Source organism: Plasmodium yoelii (assembly GCF_900002385.2).
Source record: "Plasmodium yoelii strain 17X genome assembly, chromosome: 12".
NCBI classification, from domain to species: domain Eukaryota; phylum Apicomplexa; class Aconoidasida; order Haemosporida; family Plasmodiidae; genus Plasmodium; species Plasmodium yoelii.
The window spans coordinates 1186345-1212173 of NC_036184.2; the positions used below are offsets into that span (position 1 = coordinate 1186345).

Consider the following 25829-nt stretch of genomic DNA (forward strand, 5'->3'; position numbering starts at 1 on the left):
TTTTCATCAAAAATGTTATTTTATTAAAAAAAAATATAATCGTATACTATTTGACATGGCATATATATCTAAAAAATATTTATTTATATAAAAATTTATTAATAAAATATTGTAGAACAAATAACTAATGGTTAAAAATATCAATACTTTATTAAATACTATAAAAAAAATAATATGTATTATAAATAATAATAAAATTTAAAACATCCATTTGTACTCCTATATAAACAATTTAACTTTTTTTTCTCTCTCCATGTTGTTGTCATAAGAATGGTAAAAGAAAAAAAAAAAAAAAATTTTTTTTGAAATAAATATAAAATGTTATATATATATAATCGTAATTAAAATAGTAACACCATTTTATGAATATTTAAAATGGAAAAATGTTTAAATCTGGTATTGTATGACAACACAAGTATTTTCGAGTGTGCATATAATCGCTTATTAAACTGTTATTTTATTTTTCCTTTCCTTTTTTCATATACAGGATGAACCGACTAAAAACCCTCCCAAAAGGAAAAACAATTATTTAAAAAACAAAGAAAGGATAGAAAAGCTGAAGTTTGAAAGAAATAAAAGAAGGAAAGAAGACGACGAAAAAAATGAAAAGGGGGGAGACGAAAAGAATGAAAAGGGGGGAGACGAAAAAAATAATAAATTTAAAAAATATGGTTTATGTGTTGGATATATAGGAAGTAGATATCATGGGTGTCAAGGGCAAGGAAAAGAATACATGACAATTGAAAATGAAATTGAAAGAACATTAACAAAAATAAATGCAGTGAAAAAAACATCAAAGGGTTTTAATTATTGTCTATCTAGATCAGCTCGAACAGATTTAGGGGTACATGCTTTATACAATCTTTTTGTATATAATATTAACATTGATATTTGTGAAAATGATAATAATAAATCCGAAAAGGATTTTACAAATAGTGAAATAAAATCACCAAAATGTAATGATGATAAAAAAGAAAATTCAGATACACAAAATGTTGATGTTAATGTTGATGTTAATGTTGATGTTAATGAAAATACTAATACAGTAAATACCACTAATAAAGATATAAAAAATGATACATTTGAAGAAAGGAAAAAAAAAGAAAAAAAATTTATAAAATTATTAAATTCAAACTTACCAAGTGATATAAAATGTTTTGATATATATAAAGTTACAAAAAGCTTTGATGCAAGGAAATTTTGCTCCTTTAGATTATATGAGTATCTATTTCCAACATATGTTTTGAGTCCTGTACAAATTGTTCCAAAATATGAACAACTTTTTCAAGAATCCGTAAAATACATTGATGACTATGTTGAAAATGATAAGGAAGAGAAAAAAAAAAAAAAAATCGCAAAGGGGAAAAAAAATGGAGAGAATGAAGGGGGTGGCGAAAAAAATGGCGGAGAAAATGACGAAAAAAATGAAGAGAATGAAGAGAAAAGGCCCAATGGGAAAGCATGGGGGGTAGAAAAAGAAGACATATTCACAATAAAAGAAGAAAAAAACGATTTAACAGATGATGAATTAAATAGTTTATTTGAAATTTTTAGCAATTATAGAGGATATCATAATTTTCATTGTTTTACAAAAAATAATATAGATACAACAACATATAGATATATAAAATATTTTGATATCAGTACTGTCAAATTATATGATCATAATTTTATATCTATAAGAATATTAGGTCAATCATTTTTAATGCATCAAATTAGAAAAATGATAACCTTAACTGTTGAAATATTTCGTAATGCTACTTCAAAAAATTCTATTTATTATTCTTTAAATACAAAAAATTATATTCCTATATTATTATTCCCACCTGATGGCCTAATGCTTATATGTCCTTACTTTAATTCATACAATGAAAAAGTTTGTAACCCTCCTGATACTCCTCAAATATGTTTTAATGAAAATGAAGAAATTCTGAAATTTAAATCAGAACAAATAGGAAAATCTATCATAGAAAAAATTAATCAAAATGTGTAAGACTATCATTTGTGTGCACTTATTCATTTTACCATATATATATCTAATTTCTATAAAAACCATTAAACATTTTATACATTTTATACATTTTTTTTAATATTTTTTTATAGGTGGAAAGACTGGATACTTAAGATTAATAAGTATCCGTTTATTTATCATTTTATGAAAAACAAAATTGAAGAAGAGAATATCTGAATTTAATAATTTGAAAAATAGTTAGTCATGTTGGACGGGTGTAAAACCAATTCATCATCACGTGCTTGTTTTCCCCACTTTTTTTTTTTCTTTTTTTTCCCCACTTTTTTTCTTTTTTTCCCCACTTTTTTTTTTTTTTTTTTTTTTTTTGCACATTATTTTTCTTACCAATGGGTCGACTTACACACAAAACACCACTTCTCAAACCAACTATATATATTAACTTTTATGATTTAAATAAGTTACAAATATGTGTGAATATAATAAACTTTTTCAGAGCGTTAAAATTGTAGCATACTTGTATATGCAAGTTGCAGAGTCGCAGCGGTGGAAAAAATATGGAAAAATATGGAAAAAAAATGGGAAAAAATATGGAAAAAATATGGAAAAAATATGAAAAAATATGGAAAAAATATGAAAAAATATGGAAAAAATATGGAAAAAATATGGAAAATGTGTAGGTTGACTATATTTTAATCAAAATGATTGTCCCGTTGCTTGATATAGTAACTAAATGTGAGTTTGTTAATAAATAGGCATCAATTATTTTTTTATTTTTTTTATTATTAATAAATTTCGAAAAATTAAGACCTAAATATCCAAAATTTATACCTCCAATTATAACACTTTGATAAGCATCTTTGTTACTATTTTCATCATCATCACTTTCAGAAACATTTTTAAAATTATGAATTGAACTAAAAGATGAATTGCTTACAGAATTTTTATATATAACATTATTATAAGATTCTTTTGATATATTTGTTTTATTTTTTATTTGTGTTGTGTTACCAATCGTTGATGTTGTATCATTTAAACTATTAGGGTTTTCAGAATTTATTTTATTTTTTGATATATTATTTATTAAATTAGCTTTTTCTTCACTTTTTGTATTATTATTTTTTTTATGATAATTTGATGATAAAAAATATGACAAATTAAATATCGACATTCCTTCATTCTCATTCTCTTCACTTTTTCTTTTTTCTTTTAATTCATTTAAATTTTCTTCGCAAATACATTTTTTAGGAGACAATTCATGATTTATTTCAACTTCCTTTATAAAGCAGATTTCACGTGGGGTCACGATTTCGTATATTCGCAGCTGCACAAGGGGGAGAAAAAAGAAGAGAAAATGAAAAAAAAAGTGAAAAAATGAAAAAGAAGAGAAAAAATGAAAAAATGAAAAAGTGAAAAAATGGACAAACATAACAGTGACCTACTTTGGTGTCCGCCAGAATTAACAACTTAGTAACCACATCCGTTTTTGTTATAAATATTTTAAATATAGGAACGTCAAAAGCCCTAAAACATAAAACTTCTTTATATTTTTGCAAATGAATAATGTGTACATATCCCATTTGGTCTCCATAAAATATATAAGAGTTTCCAGAAAAGTTATTTGAATATATTTTATTTTTGAAAAAGTTCCAAAATATATTTTTTTTTTTTTTTTTTTTACCTTTTATTATTATTTTACTATTTTTATTTTGCTTAATACTACGTATTATACTACTATTTTGAAAATCATTTTGATTAATCTGAGTTTGTATTTTAGAACTTTTCACAATTTGATGGTCACTATAATAATTTTTTTTAATTTTTTTTTTTTGTTTTTTTATTTTTTCATCTTGTTCTTTTTCAAACAGATTTTCAATCTTATGCATGTAGTTATTAGTAGGACGTATCCAAGAACAAAAACAAGTTATAAAATTATCATTTTCTGAATTTTTATTTTTATTTATTTGATTTTTATCTTTTGATATATTACTAATAATACATACAAGTGTTGGGTGTAAAATAATTTTTTGCAATTTTTTATTTTTTTCCTTATTTATATTATTATTTTTTGAAATATTTTCCCCAACTTGGTTTATATTATTCGAAATTCCATTCCCATCTATATCATAAATATTTTTATTTTTATTTTCATTCATATTTTGTTTATTCAATAAATATATCTTTTGTTCATTTGTTAACATCGAACATAGATCCCACACACATATACATAAATTTTCTTGCAATATATTTTTTAATTTTTTATGTTTATTAAAAAATACTATATTTGGTGAATCAAAATAAAAAAATCGAGATTTAAAATATGAATGTTTTTTTTTAAAAACATGAAGATTTAAAAATGTGTCAATATTATTAGCACTTTTCCTTTCAACCTCTTTATAATTTTTTTTTTTTTTTTTTAAATCATTTTTTTTTTCATTTCTATTATCATAACATTGATCAAAACAACTTTCCTTATTATTCGAATTATTTAATTTTTCAAAATCTTTATATTTCTTTATCATATTAAAAGATTGTTCATCTTGTTTATTATATGTATCATTACAATAGTAGCCGTTGTTATATTCGTTTCGTTGATCTATTTGAATGTTACCATCATCATTATCATCATTATTACCATCATTATTATTACCATAATTATTACCATCATTATTTATATCAAAATGTTGAGATATAGTAATTTGACGTACATCTTTAGTATTACCAAAATTGGGATGATAAAAGGTAGTATTATTTTTATCTTTTGTTAAGTTTGTTTTTGAAAAATGATCTTGACTATTAATATTTTCCACATTTCCAGTCTCTTCTTTTGAAGAAATTAGATTATTTTTATTATATTCATTTTGTTCATAATTTGAATTTATATAAGCTGTATGATTATTTATACATTTTGTGTTTATTCCTTTTCCAATTGTAATTAAATAAAAATTATTATCATCTAAACATTTAACATCAATTATTTCATCATGGAGTTTAACTATACACATAGCTTCTTTTATAATATATCCTTTTTTATGAATATATATATTTTTTTTTTTTTTTTTTTTTTTTTTTTTTTTTCCATCTTGATTTTTTTCACTAATTTTTCCTCCACAATTTTTTTCACTATTTTCTAATGAATTTTTATTTTTATTTTTTTTTAAAAAATTATCTTTAAAAAAATTTTTTATTTTATTATTATTTCCTTTTATTTTGCTTCCAAAACTAGTATCATCACTTTTTTTCTTTTTGGAATTTTTTGTTTCACTACTTGTAAAATTGTTATATTTATTATCATTTTTTTTTTGTTCAGATTCTATATTTTTTGCTTGTTTAACATGCTCATCAAATTCTCCTAATTCACCATCTTTTTCAATTTCATCAGCACCATCATATTCTTCACTTCCATCTAATTCTCCGTCTTCTTCCTCTTCCTCCTCTTCTTCTTCTTTTAAATCTTCTCTATATTGTTCTACCCATTCATATTCATTATCATCTCCATTATTTTCATCATCTTCTTCATCATCATAGTGAAAATATTCTTCATTTCCATCTGTTTCTTTATTATAATAATTTATTTGTTTATCTTGATATGCTTCATTTTTATTACAATTTTTAGAACTACTTTTTTTACCTTTTGATATATTTTTTACTACATCTTGTTTTCTATTATTAACACTATAAGATAAACTATTCACGTTGTTATTTACGTTTGTATTTGCTCCTGTGATATCACCTTCTTGATTATTATGTAATTTATTTTTATTTTTATTTTTTTGTTGTATAAAATTTCCCAAAAATATATTATAAATATATAAATAGCCCTGATTATCAGAAATTATTAATAAGTTTCCATTCGTATTCCATAAAACGCTTGTAATAATGTTTCCATATTTATATGATATATCATCTGATTTATTTGTAAATTTACATAATCTTATTTTAAATTTATATTTATCTAATTCATTATCTGTATTTATTTTTTTTTCATTATTTATATGCACAAGTGCATAAACAGGTAAAAATGGATGTGATATTATTGCACCCGTTTTTAAATATGATAAATTATTTTTTTGATCTGTAATATTATAAATAAAATTATATTTTTTTCTTAAACAATTATTTAAATTTTTATCTATATATTCAAATAAATTATCAAATTCTTTTTTTCCTTCATCTCTTTTGTCATTTCCATTTATTTTATCTTGTTCGTTTAAATCTACATTGTTATACAAAAGTAGTAATGTTTTTTCGATATATTTTTTTGCTGTTTTGGAAATAATGAAATTTTTTTTTATTTCATATTCAGGTTGATATTTATGTATATTCTTTATCATCTTTTTATTTGTATTATCAAGTAGAAATATATTTTCATCATAATTATTTTTCTTAACTATGGGTTGGTTATTAATTTGTGTGTGTTTTTCATTAGCATTATAAAATTGGGATAAATTTTGATGTGTATTTTTTGTAGATGTATATCTAACTGGATCAATGTTTCCAGAATTGAGCAATAAGACAAGATTATTATCATAGGTATAAAAAAAATTGTGAAAAAATATATTATTAACAAAATAGTTATTATATGAATTGCTAAAAAAATTTGTTATACTACAATCATTTGGTATATAGTTATTTAAAAGAGAACAAAGAGGTGTTAAATTATGCATACATTGTATATGCATACATTTATATATATATAATAATTTGCTCATATTTATATTAATATATATATCATCATGTTTTTCTTTTTTTTTATTTTCTTTATATATATTATTATTTTGATTAACATTTATTGATTCATTTTCTACATCTTTCGATAATTTAATAAGTTCATTCTTCCCATTTATAATATCAGTTTTGTTTATAATTTTTTGTTTAGATTCTATTACATCTATATATTTATTATTAACACTATTTTCAACTCTATCAACATTTACTCGAGACCTTCTTGACCCATCTTGATACTCATGATGTAAATCATTATATAATATATAATTAATAAATTGACATTTTTTATTAAGTTTTTTTAAATGATCTAAAATCGAAATTTTTTTTAATTTATTTTTTCTACGAATATATACGATAGTACTACTAGAGTTATTTATTTTATCTTTTTCTATAACATGTCGTTCATTTATGTTATTAAAAAGAAGTGATAATGGAATTGTATGTGGAATTTTATTATGCTTATGCCTATGCCTATGCTTATGCTTATTATTTAGTTCGATAATATTACTAATTTGTGGGTTCTGTTCAGTTTGTTTACTATTTTGTAGATGCAAATCAAACGAATCTATGTCATTCTCTTTTGCTTCAGAATTACTATAACTTTGCTCGTTTGTACACATGTTACTATTATCATTCATACGAATTTCATAATTTTCTTGTATATTATTTTTTTGAATATATAAGTATCTGTTATTTTTTACGATTTTATCCATAACTTCTTCATTATCATTATCTTCTTCCATTATTAACCTATTTTCTCTAATAATTGCATTCTTTATTTTAAAAATGTTATCATATTCCACTGAGTTATACACACTGCTTTTTTTCCTCTCTTTCTTTTTTTTCTCTCTCTTTTTATTCTCTTTTTTTTTTCTCTCTCTTTTTTTTTCTGACTCACTAGATGTGCCATTTGAGTTAACCTGTGTACCCGAAGGACTCATGTCGGTACTGTTACTAGTCATATAATTTTGGCCCGAATTTTTGGAGCCTGAATTTTGAGGGTCTACATTTTTTTGGCCTGCATTTTTTGGGTCTACATTTTTTGGGCCTACATTTTTTCTAAACTTTTTAAAAAAATTCATTCGAGATGTAAAAGTAAATAATTTATCTTGACTTTTCGATTTCTTAAATAAAAAGTTGGAGCGATTATAAGCTGCGCCATTTTTTTCCATATTGACATTTGGCAAAATTAAATAATTTTTTTCACAAATTCGAAATCCATTATTATACAAATCATAAAATTTTTTATAATTATAATTATATTGATTTTCTCGATAAGAACGTTCATATAAATTGGTAACTTTTTCATCATGTAAGTTACTAACTTTACAATTATTAAAAACGTTTTTTTCATTTTCTATTTGGTGATTATATTTTTGAGTCAAATTTTGATCATACATATTGTAGGAAAATTCATTTTTATTTTCATCCATATCACAAATGCCATTTGAATTTACGTCTAGTTTTAAATTATTCTTTGCAATATTCATTAATAATTTATTTTTATAAGAATGTATTTGATCGTTCATATAATTGTTATATGAATAAAAATATTTATTAAAAAATAAAATAAACGTTCTATATGTACAGTTATTTAATTTCCAAATAAAATACAACTCTTTGTTATAATAATAGGAAATGTGAGAATCTATAAAATGTTCACATGTTATAAAATGTGTTTTTGTTTTTATTTTGTTTATAAAAAATGGAAATGATAAAAATGTCAATAGTGTATTTTTTACATTATATGCTGATTTATATAATAATAATTTCAACTTTGGGAAAAAATATTTATTTATAAAATTTGATATATTTTCTAAAACTCCAAGCATTATACATGTTTTATAATAAAATAAATGTGTATATTTATTTGCTCTATTATAATTTATAGATACAAAATTTGCATATTTTAAGTTCGATTTATTTTGGTTATTTATATTATCATTTAATTTATTTCCAATATAATTTATTTTTATTTTATTTAATGGAGATAACTGTTCTATTATTTGTTTCCTTTTGGTTTTTTTTAATTCCCATTCTTTTTTTAAATGTATGGTCCAAGTAAATATATTCGATTTATATGCAAATATTTGAAAATTGCTCATTAATAATTCAAAAATTGAAAGAAAAATATTAATAATACAAAAACGTTCAAATAAAATTTCAGAAAATGAATATTTGTCTACTTTTTGTAAATATCCACATGATTTTATACTAGATTGGTGATCCATCCCATTAACAAAACCATCCAAATTTTTATTTTGTAAAATATTTTCATTATTCATTTTTTCAGATTCAATCGTTTTACTATCATTTTTTATTCCTTTTTCAGAACTTGAAACAATACTTCCTTTTTTTGTTACATCTTTTTCTCTATTTTCAATCAACTCATTTGTACATTCATTATTATATTTATAAAAAAATTGTGCTTCTTCAGATAAACTTTTATCAGCTCCATTATGTTGTTTTGTTGTGTTATTTCCTTTATAACTACATTTTATCTTGTTATTTATTTTTTTTTTACATAAATAAATTTTTTTTATAAATTTCAAAAGGACTGTTGTGATAGATGTTTTTCTTTTATAAACATTTTCAACATCCCAATTCATTTTTTTTATTTTTTTTAAAAATAAATGTAAAATTCCGAATAATCTTTTTAGGGTTTTTCTTTTATTATGACCATATATATTCTCATTATTAATTTTGTTATATTTTCCATCAAATCGCATGCTATTTTCTTTATCTATTTCAACACCATTCTCAAAAAATCGGTAATATTTTTTTAACATTATTATACATATCACCATTACACTGATATAACATATAAATAAATCAATCAAATGAATATAATAAAAAAAATATTTTTCATTAATTTTTATTCCCATTTTGTTTATATCTGAAATATTTTTTTTTGAAAAAAATATATCTTCTTGTATATTATATGTGTTATGACATTTTGAATTATCCATTTTTACTTTTAAGTCAGATTCATTTGTTTCTTTTCCACAATTTTCTGAAATGTTATTAACCCCCGAAACTTGTAAGCCGTCTCTGGCCATTTCCACGTTTCTGGCCATGTCTCTATTTCCACCCCTGTTTCGATTCCTCTGCTTTGCCATTTTCTCTTGCCTTTTTTCATATACAAAGTAGGTGCTTAAAATGATTCGAAGGAATATCAATTGAAGAAAAGGAACATGCAAATATAACAAAGATTTTTTTTTTTTTTTTAAGAAATAAAAAATTATGCTTACTATATCATTTATATATATAAAAAAGATAGAAGTAATATTACTTATAATAAATATCATAACATCACTTTTTTTTTTCTCATTAATAATATATAAATAGAAAATATATGTAAAGAAATTATTTAAAATGTTATTATATTTATTTAAGGATATATGGTATTCTTCGACGCTCCAATTATTTTCTTTTTTTTCTTCGTTGCAAAAATTGTCATACAATATAAATGAATTTATTACATATTTGTTGTCTTTATTGCATAAATATGTAAGCTTGTTAAAAAAATTATTTAAAAAAATATGTACATTTTTTCTTTTTCCAAAACTATCTACATATTCTATATTCTTTATTTTTTTTATGAACGGAATAACAATACTCTTGTTTTCATTTTCATTTTCCAATTCTAACGAGTTTTCATAATATAAATCATATTCTCCCATTATATCATTTGGTGTGTTCATATTTTTAAATAAATTTATATCTTCATTATTTAGTAGTGCACTATACGAGGGATATCGGTGCATTTCTGATACACGCTTAAATTTAGAGGTGCTCTTAAATTTAGATCCAGTGTAATTTAAAAAAAAACAACCACCATGTGTAATAACATTCTCTTCACTATTATATATACCACCATTTTGATGAATATTATTTAAATAATTCTCATTTTGAATCTTACTATTGTATATTCTAAAAGATATCAAATATACTAACTTTGATAATAATTTGATATGTGATAAAAAATTAACACATATATTATCCATATCGTCATCATATATTTTTTTTTTCTCATTTTGATCAAAATTATTATATAATAAAATATTATAACACATTTGCTTATAAATCGTTGAAAAAAAAAGCATAGAATATATATTTCGGTTTTTAATAATATACCTCTCTATATATATCTCAAATAGTATAACAAACAAAGGATTATATTGTTTACAAAACTGGAATAAGTTATTTGAATTTATTAAATGTTCTGTTTTCATCTCGTTGGGAATATTCCATAATTGAGCCTCTTCTTTCATTGTATTGTAAAAAAAAACAAAATAAAAAATAAAAGATAAATTGTACATGTCTTTTTTTAAAAAATCTTGAGAACAAAAATAAAATTCAGCAATATCAAGTTTAACATTCAAATTATTTGAAACATCATCTGAATTTTTTATTTGATTATTAATATTCTGATTTAATTTACCACTATTTTCGACATCTTTTTTTAATAATTTTTTTTTTATAACATTTTTTATAATAATATGCATAAAATCATTTGTTTTTCTTTTTTCACACTCTGTATAAGCATCTTCATATTTATCCAAAATAATAAATTTAATAATATTAAAATAAACATTTTTATTATTAACACTTTTGTTCTTATTCAATTCATAATAATATTCATTTTTATAAACACTACAACTACTTTCACTATCTATGCTACCATATCCACACATATCAAACTCATTTTTTTTTTCTCTAGATAACTTGACTTGAAATATATAATTTAAATATTTTGGAAGAAAATTGGCTATACTGTTTTCAAAACTTTCACTCTCTTTAGCAATTTTATTATTACTCTCTTTTGAATTTGAAAATATATCTATATTTTTTCCATCTTGTATAGAACCACCAAAATTAGATATGCTTTCATTTGCTATGCTAATACTCTTTAAACTAACATTACTACTCATATCACTATTTTCATTATCTTCATTTTGTTGTAAACTTAAAGATGTAAGCTGCTCATTAGATTGAGAACCAGTATTTTTTGCAAGAATTGGATTATATTTAAATATTTCATGTTCATTACTAATACAACCAATTGTATTATTATATATTCCATCTGTTTCACAATATGAAAAATATATCAATCTTATAATAAAAATTGCTAATTGAGTATCACGTAAATATTGGTGAATCACATCAATAATATCTTTTACATCTCCCAATAATATAAAAAATGCTATAGCTAAATAATATCTTTTTATTTGCATTAATTTATATGCATTATTTAATAATGCATTAATCCATTTTTGTATTTTAAAATCGTTAGATAAAAAATCATATATTTTATTTTGTTTTTTTATTTTGTAAAATACCATTAATTTTTGTTTTTCATTTTTTGCTAAATATAATAATGCTAAAAAATCCATACATTCATTGAATTCATTATTCTTTTCTTTATCATCTATATTTATTGTATTTATTTTTTTTATTACTCTGTTTACTAATATATCATGTATAAAAAATAACATTTCTTTATTATGCATATAATAAAATATGTTCATATCTTTAAATAAATTAAACAAACTATATTTTAATATGTTGTCTGTCTCTAATTCAAAAAATTCTCTTTTCGTTATCTCAATATTATTTAATTTTATCTCAAAAACCTTCGCGTTTTCTCCATTTTCTTCATCATTTCTATCACTAGCCTTAAAGCTAACTTGTTTCACATCGTTCTTTTTTATTTTTACTTTTTTTATTAAATTATTGTCAAAACTATCTTCTAGCTCATTACGTATGTCAATACATAATTGCATATTGGCTGATTGGTTTGAATTATTTATTACACTTCCCATATTATTATAATATTTGTTATTTGCTTTTATTTTCCTTTTCCTTTCTTCCATTCTTCTATTTATCTCTTCTGAAATAGAAGTCGGATTAAACAAATCTACACTCAAAAGATCGTTTTTTGTAACATACATAATAAAAAAACATTTATAATTGGTTATAAAACTTTCCAAATATTTGTATATATTTTTTCCTACCATTTGATTTATAAAATAAAGGAAATAACAATAAGAATAATGCATATCTATTTGTATGTTAAGTAAAAAATAACAATTAATATATAAACGGGAAAAAAATGATACAACTTGAGCAAAATTATCAAGGGATGAGGAAATATCAGTTTCCTTACTATCATTTATATAATTGAATATATGAAAATGATCAGTTTTAATTATTTCTTTTTTTATATTAAAATTAAACATCTCACAATGACACTGTGATTTATTTTTATTGTCAGATTTATAAGAGGATCGACTATTGCTGTTATCACTATCCATACCACTATTATCATAATCACTATTATTGTAATCTTTGTCATCTCTTGGTTTAGTTTCGTCCTCTAAATCATAATAAAAACTGTTTAATATACAAAAAAGCAACAATTGGAAAAAATAATTTAAATGTGGAATATTCATATGAAGTATCAAAATTTGAAGCATTTTTATTTCTTCAATTTTTAATTGTAAATTTAGTACATTTGAATATTTTAAATAATTTTTAAAATGTCTCTCTTCTTTTTCATATTCTTCGTCCTCTTTTTTTGAAAATTCATTTTTTGTTTCTTCATCATCTTCCCATTCGTCACTGCTAAATGTGTTATCATTTTTTTTTTTTTTTTTTGAGGATGAAGAATTATCTTCATTGCTACATTCTTCTGAGTTCTTTTTTTTTTCTTTTTCTGAATCATTGTCATCTGAATATAAATTAAAATCGTCTAGCGAAACCGCATCGTTGTCCCAAAAAAATATCGATTTATCATTATCCTCTTTTTTTGTTTTCTCATTTTCTTTTATTAACTTGTTTTCATTAATATTCGATTCTCCCATTGAAATGCAAGAACCTTTTTTTTCATTATTTTTATATAGTTTCTCAATTTCTGTATTAATAACATTTAAATCGAATAAAAATTGACATTTTTTTACACATGCTATATCTCCAAATATATTTGCATAAACTTCCATTTTTTTTTTTTCGTCAAATATATAATGTAGAGAACATGATTTTTTTATATGATACTTGTTTTTATTCTTAAATAATTTATTTAATAATATATATAACAATAATTTTAATGCGACATTTACATGTGAAAACAAACCCATTTTTATATAATTCAATAATTTTATTGGGTGATAAAATATTCTATATGATTTCTCTGTTTTAGTTTTTCTTCGTTTTAATTGTGAATTCATTTTATTCTTGTTATATTTTTTATAATTTCTAAACAAATTTATTTTCTGGAACGACAGTGAATTGCTATGGCTATTTATGTAACTATTTTCATCGTTATCTACAATAAAATGGGGTTTCGATTTTTCATTTATTATTTTATCTTTGCAACTTTCTATTGCTTCCTTTTCTGTTTCATCTTCAACCAATCTTCCTCGATTAACTATCGTCTTTTCATATTCAGAACTCAGTTTTTTCAAAAAAAGCAAATTATTTTCCAAAAAATATATATTCCTTGAAAAAATAAGATAACTATTTTTATATTTTAAAATATTCCATTTGTTCTTATCCATAATATTATTAAATAAAATTACTGACGCGTAATAATAATTTCCTTTTTCTTCTATTTTTTGTGTGTGCAAATAGGTATTATTAATACACTTGTTTATTTTTTTTATATTTACTAAAAAGCTAGCCACAATAAAATATACATCCTTTTCGCCTGAACAAGTCATAAATATTTTACTTTTTATTTTATTTCGCAATATTTTAGGAAATGAAAGAGATACCATATCAATTCCCTTTCTCTTATTAGAATTTATTGATCCACAAAAACTTACTTCATCATTAATCAAATTGTTACAAATGTTATTAAAATTAAAAATATGTAATTTCTTGTGTGTAATCAGTGAAACGAAATTATCGTATAAACAAATTTGCACAATATTGGTTATATTTTGAATTTGAAAAAAGTTAATAATTAATTCATTATTTGGATATATAAGATAGAAATTAACAACATATTTTTTGTTTTGAAAATTTTTATTTATCTTGTAATTTATATGATCATTATTTTCTGTTTGTTGTTTTTTTTTATTCTCAATATGTTCCTCCCCAAAATTATTATTTCTATCGTTATCATCAAAATTAACTAAAACGGTGTGTCCATTTTTTACAATTTCCATTTTCCTCCTTTCAAATGAAAAAAAGGAGTTTTCTTCTTCCATTTTAAATATATCATAATTATTTTCATAGAAAATACTGCTACGATTTTTGCTTACATTTTCAGAATTGTCAATGTTATTACTTGATATGCTATGTTTTTTTTTATTATTTATCTCGTCATGCTTTCCATAATAATCAGTGAAATAGTTATTCCTTTCCTTGTTAATGTTTTTATTATCATTTTGTTCAATTTCATGATTATATGTATGTGATGCTTCTGTATGATTTGTGGCAATTATATATACATTTTGGTAGGATAAATAAAAATAGGAGAATAAAAAATTGGCATTTATTGGACTAAAAAAAGTGAACATATTTCTTAATCTGAGATTGATATAAATAAAATTATCCTTACAAATCTGTAATGTTGATATTATAAGCAAATAAGCATTTTTTTTTTTTTTTTTTTTACTATCACTATGGTCATAATCATTTGTAGTGTATGTATATTTAATGGTTAATAAAATTTCTTTCTCATCATTTTTACTAGTTAAATGAAAATCTTTTATCATGTAATCTGTAATTTTAAAACTAACCCTTTCTACTTGTGCGATATCTTGTTTAACTTTATTTAAATATCTATTGTTTTCCATGGTATTATCATCATCATCATCATAATTGTTATTAACATCATATTTTGTATCGCTTTTTCTTTCATTTATCATATTGAAATGTATGGTTTTATTTTGTGAGTTAGAGATTTCCTCACATTTATTTTCATCAAATATACATATCATTTTTAAATTCTGAACAATATTAATTTTTTCTGACTTTAGCACAAATATATTTTCACGATTTTTATCAATACACATTAATAAAAAAAAGGAATCCAAATTTTCTATCATTTTACTTTTATATACTAAAGGAATAAGCATTTTTTGCTCTAAAAATTCTTTTGCTGAAATTGTGTTTTTTTTATTTGTTTTGAGATGTTCATAATAATTACAAATTTTGTTTGAAAAGCTGTAAATAAAATGTGTTTTCAATTTTAAAAAATTGTAAATTTTGTATTTTAAAATATAATATTTGTCTATATATATACTGTTTAGGCAACATATAAGAGAAAATTTTTTTGTTGTTTTTCGTTTTGACTTTTTCTCATCATTATTATTTTCATGATTGACATCTGTCACCATATTGTTCGATACATCGTGATTGTTTATGGAACTCTTTATGGTCGTATCAACAAATTTATTATTTTCAATTCCTTCATCTATTTTTATATTTTGTATTTCCTGATAAGGATATGGATCAAAATTTGTGCATTGTTTTAATTTTATGCAAGTTGAAAAATCATAAAGATATAATTTACAATTTAATTTGTCTACCATGATAAGTACATTTTGATTATTATTAAAATCAATATTATAAAAAAGTTGTGAATTCATGTTTTTTTTTCCTTTGTTCAAAAAAAAATATTTATTTGTATAACTTTTGGAACGTTCATAATTTTTATAATCAAGTATATAACGAACACCTATACTTTTCTTTTTTTTTATCCATATATCATTTGGTTTAATAATAATTTTATAAAAATCAGAATTTTTTGTTGATATTTTTAACGAAAAGGGAGGCATTAAATTGTTTATCACATTTAAAAGCTTCTGTAAAAATATAAAATTTCTTTCTTTTATTTTTTCAGAAGTTCTAGTACTACTAGTATTGCTTTCATAATTGATGTTTCTGATTCCTCGTTTATTTGGATTGTTGTTAAGATTATGTATACTATATCTTGAATTTCTTCGATTATTTTTTTCATCATTATAATTTTGATCGAATGATGAACAAGATGAGTCACTACAACTAGACAAATTTATAAAATTTGAAATATATGATTTTTTTAATTGGTTATGATAACTTCTAGAATTATTTTTATTTAATAAGAAATTATTTAAATAATCACAAACTCGTTTTACCTTCCATTCACCATATTTTATATTATATTCATTATTAGGAATATAAGTATCATCAGTATATATCGAAATTAGTGAAGTATTTAATAAATTGTATTCAATTTTAGCATTTATAATATAATTAAAATTTATGTTTATTGGAACATTTTCATAGTTTAATATATTTTTTATATATATATTATTATTATATATATTAAATATTGCATATACTGAAAATATCATAAAATCTTTTTCATCACTTGTATTTTCAAATTCGCTAAAATAAATACAATTTTTTATTTTATTTTTTATCTTGTTTTTCATTTTATAGGGAGTAATATCCAAATTTGTTCGCTTAAATGATTTATTTTTACAACCATATACTATTAAATATTCGTTTTTTGTTATGTTCATTTTGTTAGAACTATTTCCATTAGATGTGGTAACGTTGTTCATAATAAAATTATAATAATCAGATTCATTTTCTTTTTTTACCCAACACCATTTAATATTACTTACAATTTTTTCAAAATACAGAATATATATTCTGCAAATAGAAACAAATGTTATTTTATTTTCACAATTTGTTTGTTCTTTCCATATATACATATATCCATCATAACATATAGAAACTAGGATTGAAACATTTTCACTTATTCCTTCTTTCCATTTAACGGAATATACTGTGTTTTGATGGTGCAAAATATTTAATAGGAATATATTATTTTTGTCGGTGTATACATTGGGTGCACTAATCATTTCATCTCCATCCATAAGGTCATCATAAAAACTGCTTTCTTCGCTACAATCGCTGGAATAGCTACTATCATCACAGTCGCTACTATCACTACTGTCACTATAATCAGCACATCTTTTTGGTGTCTTATCCCTTTTGCAATATCCACTTGTAGTTAATGGGGTAGTGTTTCTACCAATAGTTGCGGGATCGTTATAAAACGTTTCAAAATTTATTGATTTTTGATTTCTATTCACATCTGTACATACTCCTGCTTCATTTAAATATGTATACTCGCAAAACAAAGACCCTTTTGTTTTTACAAACATATTTTTATTTCTAATTTTTTCATTTAATATATAGGTAATATCATTTAATCTATTATTGGATCTTTTTTTTCTTTTCCGTTTTACGAAAATGGTATCCATATTTTTATCTTGGTATTTTACATCATCTTCCTTTATGGGCGATGGATTATATATTATATCACCATTAAGAATATTATGAGATTGATCATTTTTAATATTACTATTATTTTTATTTTCATTATTTTCATTATTTTCGTTATTTTCGTTATTTTCGTTATTTTCTGGGGAGCATGTACTTGCCAAATTTTCTTTTTTTCTTTTTTTTCTTTTTTTTTTATGCTTTTCTCTTTCTTTCCATCTTATTTGTTTTCTCTCTTTACTTCTCAAACGTTTCAACAATACTTCGTTAACAAAAAATATGAAAACCATTTTATTTTTGTCTCTATGTTTTTTATTTTTTTGCTCTTTCTTTAACACACCGGCACCCAAATAAACATAATTTCCATTATCACAATTTTCATTTATTTTTTTATATTTTAATGCTACATTTTTATTATTAAACCCATATTTTAAAATGTCTTTAATAATTATATCGTAATAATACAAACCTCCATGAGGAAATATATCATACGAATTTAACGGTTCATAACAATTATGCTCTTTATATCCATTTTGGGGATTTTTATAAAAATCATTTTTATTTATTTTTATTTTTTTGTTTAGGTGTAATAAATCCTCATTATTGTATTCATCATAACACACGCTGCTATCGCGTATATTTGAGACATTTTCGTGACATGCTCTGCTCATTCTTCGTTCTTTTTTGTGTGTACACTATCTATGTAACTATGTGTATATATATTGATATATATATATATTGATATATTTATATTCACTGAATTGTGGTGTATATGTCCTTACTATATTTTGTTATTTTCCATTCGCGAAATTCTTTTAGTTTTTCATGACGGCCCGTTTTTTTTTGCTATATTTACGTTTAAAACGGTTAAGTACAATTATGTCGATCGTTTTTTTATACTTGGATATGTCTCGTTTGTGTACTTTTTATTTTAGTAGTCTTTATTTTTCTAAATATGCTAATGTATTATATATACATACATACATGTACTGGATACATACATATACATGCTGTTTCTACTTCCATACACGGCTTGGAATTATTTCCTTTTTATGGAACAATTCCAAAGGTTTAAAAAAATTAAAAACGTAGAAATGATATTTAAAAAGTGGAAACAACAAAAGTAGATATACATAAAAAATGCAAACTTAACGAAATTAACGAATGACGAACTGCACGCAATATACGATATAAAATAAAAGAGTAAAATAAGAAAAAAAATAAAAAAACATATATATTATTGTATCATACATATGAAAAATTTCAAATTATGAAATTGTTATTTAATTTGCTTTTGCTTTTGCTTTTTATTTGCCCTCTTCATTTTTTTCTAATTTTTTTATATTCTTAAATTCTTATACCTTTTTTTTCAACGCATTATTACTCGCTTCTCACAATTTTACCTACTCCATGCTTACTATAAAAAAAAAATTTATTATACTCAAAAAATGTATGAAATTTGTGTAATTTTTTTATTTTATATTTTTCTTATATAATGTTATAATTGATGGTCATTTAAAAAAAATATATTATTCTTTTACATATATCTATAATATGCAAATTATAAATATTCATTTAATGAAATATTAATGAGCATGCATATGCTATATTATAATTTTAATTGAATGTTTTAAGGACTAATATGTGGAAAAGCTTAATAAATGGAATAAATTACAAGCAATAAACATTATATACATATCTAGCTAATATTAATCCATTTATATAATACAATATTTTCTTGAAAAAAAAAAAAAAAGAAAAAAAAATATGACTTTGTCATGAGAAAATCATTTATTCGTATTAACAGGCAAGAATAGTCTTATTGTATGCTGCTAGCGCTTTACATAATATGCATATGCATATATATATATATATATATACCTTTTTTACAGTCTCATTGTAACTATAATAACAAAGGACACACTATCAGTATATATAATAAGCTTTTTTAAAACAAAGTGATTCTTTTGTATATCTATATAATTAACCCTAAGTTTGGTGTTTTTTTCATTTGAAATTTATGTTTTTTTTATGACTTTGCAATATGCTTATGTGCATATATTTACAGGATAGACAAATTTGGTACATTAAAATAAGTCAATTAATGAAAAAGGTTGTTAAAAAATTGTTGTGTGCATATCTGCACAACAAAGGAACAAAATTAAAAAAAATAAAATAAAATAAAATAGTGAAATAAAATAACGAAATAAAATAGCGAAATAAAATAGCGAAATAAAATAGCGAAATAAAGTAGCGAAATAAAATAACGAAATAAAATAGTATATGATTTATATTTTTGAAAACAAGTATAATATAAATACATAGATAAAAAATTAATTGTGCTTAAAAAATTGAAAATGCCAATTTGGGTCGAATGGGCAGGCATGTAAATATATGATAAACAATTTTTTTCATCATTATTCAAAAAAAATATAAAAAAATAATAAAGATAATACTTATTTAGTAACTTGGTAATTTCAATCGTTTTCCCATATGTACTTTGGGGATGTCTCTGTTTTTTGTGTAAGAATTTTGGCCCCATTTTTTGTGATAAGGATGGTGTGTTCAAATTGAGCAGAATAATAATACCTTGAATTTGATAATGTCCAATTATCGGGCCAAGTAATAAAATCACAAGAACGTTCTGTTATAATTGGCTCGATTGTAAAAACTAAGTTTTCACACATTTTTCTATCATCGTTATTTAATGTATGTATAATAAAAGGTTCTTCATGAAAATTTTTTCCAATATTATGTCCACATAAATTGGGAACAATAGAATAATATTGATACGAATTATTTTTTTTTTTTAAATAATCATCCATAACTTTTGCTATATTTTTAAAAGGAACACCAGGCTTACATATACTTATAGCTGCCATAGTACAATCATAAGCAGTTTTAATTAAATCTCTATTTTTTTCAAACATGAATTTTTTCATATTCGTTATATCTTGTTTATTTGTATCAAAAAATTCAAATTTTCTATTCATTTCTTTTCCTTTTTTATCCTTTTCCATTCCCTTTTGATAAATATATTGTTGAAGATTATTGTATAGTTCTCCTTTTTTAGGATTAAAAATAAAATCTTCATCATATCTACGATGAAAATTTTCAAGTTCGTCTTCATAATTTTCAGAAACATTATTTGGGTCATCATTATATGTATAATAATTATTATTATATGAATTTTCTCCAAAAACTGAGTTAGTATTATCGTCATATTCTTCTATATATTCATTTTCATGTTCTTTCGAATTTGGTGGATTATATCTAACTTTTCTAACAGATGGATATTTCCCTTTTTTAACTATTTTATGTGTTGTTAAATCGAAATTATATTTTATAATATATTTTGTATGTTTAGTTCTAAGTTTATCATTTAAATATATATAGTCATAATTTTTTTTCCGTTTTTTTTTTTCTTCTTTTGAAATCTTTTGAACAATAAAACTTTCACACATATCAGCATGATACCCATCTTTATACACACTTATATCAACCTTTACAATATCATTTTCATATAAAACATTATTATCTGGTATACCATGACATAATATTTCATTTATTGATATACATGAGCTTTTAGGAAATAAGTGATAATTTAATGGAGAGGGATAGAATCCATTGTTCACACATTTATTTAATATATATATATCTATATCATTAGTTGTTATACCTTCACATATTATATATGATATATCATCCATTAATTCTCTAGCAAATTTACAATTTCTTGAAATTATTTCAATATCATAATCACTTTTTACATTATTATATTCATATTTGTTTGTAGTAAAATATGTTTTATGATATTTTTCGTCCGTTTCATTATTATTATTATCATCATTTCTAATTGATATATGTTCTTTCGATTTTAAATTATTTTCATAATTTACATAAATAGGTGTACCTGTTTTATGATAATTTGGCCTATCAATATATTTTGGTAAATAATATTTTGGAGATAATATACCTTTTCTTTGTCTACCAACATATGAAAAGTTTTCAAATAATTCAGTTTCTGTTAAATGTGAATATAATTTATTATAACTTTCTTTACATTTCATAAATTTTTTGTCATGATCTGTTATTCTTATACTTGGATGAATAATTTTTCTTGTTTTGAAATTTTCAATGTATTTATGATATGATGGTAATTGTTCTTCTGAATAATTGTTTGTGTTTTTTTTAACATTATTATGGATTGTGTTTGAAAATCCTTCGCCTGAACTGTTAAGGTTATATCGCCTCTTAAATTTATCCTTTTTGGCTAGTTTTTTTTTGTGTGTGTGTGTAGTTATAAAAAAATTGTAATGATGATAACGGATGTCATTTTTACTAACTTCATTGGGATGTATATAATTATATTGTTTCTTTTTTCTTACACATTTTACATTTCTTTTTGTGTTTCCTCTTGTCCCATTTTGGTGTATAATTCGAAAATTGCTATTATTACTATTTTTTTTGCATAAAAATGTACCACAAAAAAGTAGTAACAAGAAAATATGAACGTTCATAATTTTTTTTCACATTATTTGGTTATTATTATTACATCAAATAAGAGGTAGAAAAATAAAAAACATAATAATGAATTTGCTACAGTTTTAAAGAAATTCAAATGAATATTCTTGAAAAAATTGTTCTTTTCATAATTCCCTTTTTTTTATTATTACTTTATTTTTTCTAGGTATAATTGAATAAAATGCAGAAATTTACCACAAAACTTAGTATATATAAAAGTTTAAAAAAAATAACAAATAATCATAATGGTAGTAACCCATATATTCATATAATATTATGTCATATCAACAATACATTTAGTATTATTATATTGGCAGGAATGAGTTCCTTGGGGTTGTTTTATTACATATTTTGTATCCTAGCACATATTTGGATACATTTTTATAATTATTTTATTTATACCATATTATGCATAAATTATTATAAAGGAAAAAAAATAAAAAAAATAAAAAAAAATAGAAAAAAATTAAAAAAAATAAAAAAAAATTCTACTTTATTACTATTATATATGATATTATGTTATTATATGATTTGATAACATTTTTTGCGAACTTGTGTAACTAGCTTTAAAAATTTACAAATACATTTACCACAAGGGGATGTATGTGTTTTCTCCTTTGATCAGTCGATTTATTCGTAATATTTATACAAGTATATTTTCATATAGTATTTTAAAAGTTGTTTAAATACCAAAAAAAGAAAAATAAGAAAACAAATTAAAAATAAAATAAGTAAACAAACAAAAAACAAGCACAAATTATTAAAACAACAGAAATTATGAAAATCCTAAGGAAACAATAATATTCGTCAATGTAAGTATTATGTATAATTTACACTTCGAGTTATAATGCAAACTCTGTTTTATCTTACTAAGTTAGCATTATCGCTATCGCTACCATTGTTATTATTTTTTAGCTTGATTTTGAAGTAGAACTATCTTTATATAAAGGGTTTGGAATTGGTATATTATTTTCATATAAAATTTCAAAAAAAAAATGTGGATATTCATAAAATGATTGATTTGTCAATGCATAGTTGATTGTATGTTTCACTGAAAAAAAGTTACATTCATTTCTTTGGGAATTTTCGAAGCCATCAAAAGATTTCTCAGTTGTGTTATCATTTTGTTCTTCGGCTATTTTCTCAACCACCTCCTCATCAATCACCTCCTCATCAATCACATCCTTATCAATCACCTCCTTATCAACCACATCCTTATCAATCACCTCCTTATCAACCACCTCCTTATCAATCACTTCCTTATCAACCACCTCCTCATCAACCACCTCCTTGTCAATCACCTCCTTGTCAATCACCTCCTTGTCAATCACCTCCTTGTCAATCACCTCCTTGTCAATCACCTCCTTGTCAATCACCTCCTTGTCAATCACCTCCTTGTCAATCACCTCCTTGTCAATCACCTCCTTGTCAATCACCTCCTTGTCGGTGTTACCAACTTTGCTTTTGTCGTTATTGAGATCCTTTACCTCCACCCCGTTTTTTAAATAAATGCGAATAGAGCTCAAATTTTTAAAGAACTCACTTAATTTTGATTGCAAATTTTCTGTTTTTGCACACAATACATGTAAAAGCTGAAGAAATGTCGAATTTTCACTTACATTATCTCGTATTATGAAAAAATTTAGATTTGAAAATGTGACTTTAACAGTCCAATAAATAATATTATTACGAATACATGTTTTATTTGTTTTATGCAAAGTTGTATATATAGGAGCTTTTAATAAATATATTTTTTTTTGTTTAAAACTATGAAATCTTTTTTTATCTCTATTATATCCCCAAATATTTGATTTGTATTCATAATCATTTATTTTTATAAATTTATAATTTCCTTCTACAATTTTTTCAACATTTTGTAAAAATAAAAAATCTTTATACAAAATTTCATCATTAAAATTATTTCGTCCAACATTTTTTATTTTTAAATCTTTTTTTAATTTATTTTTACAATTAAATAATTTTTTATGATTTTTAGAACATTCTAAACAACATGTTCTGGCTTCACAAAATGGACATTTGTATATGTACATATTTTTTTTACATACATAACATATATTTTTATTATCTCCATCAAAATTTATTATATTATCATCATCATCATCCAAATTTAATTCTTCATTTTTATATTTATTAATATTAGAAAAATATTCTATGGCATCTTTAAGTACATCATTTTCTTTTATTTTATAAGAATTATCATTAATATTATTTTCATTTCTTTCAAGTTTTTTCATGTTAGTTTTGTCATTATGCTTATATATATTGTCCACTGTTTTTGTGACATTATATGTATTATTATTTTGAGAAGGTTGGTCATTTTGTTGTATATCATTTTGTTGTGTATCATTTTCGTTATATTTTTTCGAACTATTTATATTTAATTTATTTTCCAAATTTGAAACTAAATTTTCAGAACTATTTTGTACGTCTTCATTTTCATCTTTGGGATTCCCTTCTAATTTATTTTTCTTTTCAAAGTTATTCACCATTTTATTGCCCATTATTAATTTTCTTTTTTTTCCATTTTTATTAAAATTAGTTACGTAGTTGTTTGTATTTCTATATTTTATATTACTATTGCTATTTATGTTAGATATCGGTTGGACATTACTCACATTTTGACATTCTTCATGTATTATATTATTATGTATGTACATATTATTTTTGTTATTGCTATGATTATTATTGTGATGGCTATTCAAGTTTAAATTATTAAACCTGTAATTGTTTTTATTATTATATAAAGAAGATGATGGGTATTTTCCATCACATTGATAAGTAGTATTATTAGTCCAATTTTCACAATTTCTATTTATATTGTTGGCAATAGAATAACCTTTATTAATATTGCTAGTGTTACTAGCTTTATTTGTAAAATTATTAAAAAAAAAATTTTTTTTTTTTTGATCATTTATATTGCCGTATGGCTGTATATTATTATAATTTTTAAGATTTGGCGAGTTTGTTTCCTTTTTTTTTATATTATCATTATTTTGTAGATCTTTAAAATGTGTATTGTATTCCTCATTGTAACTTATATTATTATTATTATTATCATTATCGTTATTATTTGTATTCCCTCTTTCCTTTATTTGATTATTTTGTTTATTGGAATTCCATAACCCATCAGCGCAATTTGGCTGCCTGCCCTGATGTGACTCCATCATTTTTTTCATGTACAATATTTCTATTGGATCGTTTTTCCGATTCCGAAATTTGTATGCTCATCCCTCTCCTGCTACTACTACTACTGCTGCTACTACTGCTACTACTACTACTGCTATTGCAATTTTTAACTTTG

The 25829-nt window shown here is 22.5% G+C and overlaps 4 protein-coding genes across 4 annotated transcripts; 1 reads left to right on the plus strand and 3 right to left on the minus strand.

The window, feature by feature from the left end:
* Nucleotides 1-270: 270 nt before the first annotated feature.
* Nucleotides 271-2188, plus strand: PY17X_1229200 (tRNA pseudouridine synthase, putative; the record flags this gene model as incomplete). Its single annotated transcript, XM_022956820.1, has 3 exons — nt 271-273; nt 488-1989; nt 2104-2188. 3 exons carry the CDS (start codon nt 271-273, stop codon nt 2186-2188), a joined length of 1590 nt encoding a protein of 529 aa, XP_022812665.1.
* Nucleotides 2189-2654: 466 nt separating this feature from the next.
* PY17X_1229300 (conserved Plasmodium protein, unknown function) lies at nt 2655-18654 on the minus strand (the record flags this gene model as incomplete). Its single annotated transcript, XM_720899.2, has 2 exons — nt 2655-3293; nt 3412-18654. 2 exons carry the CDS (start codon nt 18652-18654, stop codon nt 2655-2657), a joined length of 15882 nt encoding a protein of 5293 aa, XP_725992.2.
* A 1806-nt stretch (nt 18655-20460) lies between these two features.
* On the minus strand, nt 20461-22503 carry PY17X_1229400 (methionine aminopeptidase; the record flags this gene model as incomplete). The annotated part of the gene is made up of 1 exon (XM_721932.1): nt 20461-22503. The coding sequence occupies one exon, from the start codon at nt 22501-22503 to the stop codon at nt 20461-20463; it is 2043 nt and encodes a 680-aa protein (XP_727025.1).
* A 915-nt stretch (nt 22504-23418) lies between these two features.
* PY17X_1229500 (uncharacterized protein) lies at nt 23419-25704 on the minus strand (the record flags this gene model as incomplete). Its single annotated transcript, XM_721933.3, has 1 exon — nt 23419-25704. One exon carries the CDS (start codon nt 25702-25704, stop codon nt 23419-23421), a length of 2286 nt encoding a protein of 761 aa, XP_727026.3.
* Between the last annotated feature and the right edge of the window lie 125 nt (nt 25705-25829).